A 346-nucleotide genomic window follows, 5' to 3' on the forward strand; every position below is an offset into this window, starting at 1 on the left:
GTGGCTACACAGGAACCTCTTCCCACTGGTGTAACTATCGTGCTCATGATTGCAGTTGCAAAAGTGTCTTTAGTTGCCATTTAAGTGAATCCATTAATTTGCATTAAGATTCGTGTTGCAAAAAGTGATAAAAGGCAAGCGGTTTTACGTGTGGTCAGTGATTCCACAGATAGAGTGAGAGGCAGAGGGAGGCGGGGATCCGGCACGTGTCAAACGATGGAAGTTTTTTATCTTTACACTGTGTGTAATATAATGAACACGTTTATATAAACCTATTGCTTTCTTGAACTCTTTGCATGTTTAAGATTTTAATGTTTGCATGTGGGAATACCGACGATATTTGCCC

At 40.5% G+C, this 346-nt stretch overlaps 1 protein-coding gene across 1 annotated transcript in view; it reads left to right on the forward strand.

Moving 5' to 3' along the window:
* The window catches only part of LOC119585536 (flocculation protein FLO11-like), a 14,856-nt gene extending 14,772 nt beyond the window's left edge, over positions 1-84 (forward strand). Inside the window, 1 exon segment of the mRNA XM_037934160.1 lies at positions 13-84. Within this exon segment, the coding sequence (XP_037790088.1) occupies positions 13-84 (72 nt within the window).
* The last annotated feature ends 262 nt before the right edge of the window (positions 85-346 follow it).

Source organism: Penaeus monodon, chromosome 20 (assembly GCF_015228065.2).
Source record: "Penaeus monodon isolate SGIC_2016 chromosome 20, NSTDA_Pmon_1, whole genome shotgun sequence".
NCBI classification, from domain to species: Eukaryota; Metazoa; Arthropoda; class Malacostraca; order Decapoda; family Penaeidae; genus Penaeus; species Penaeus monodon.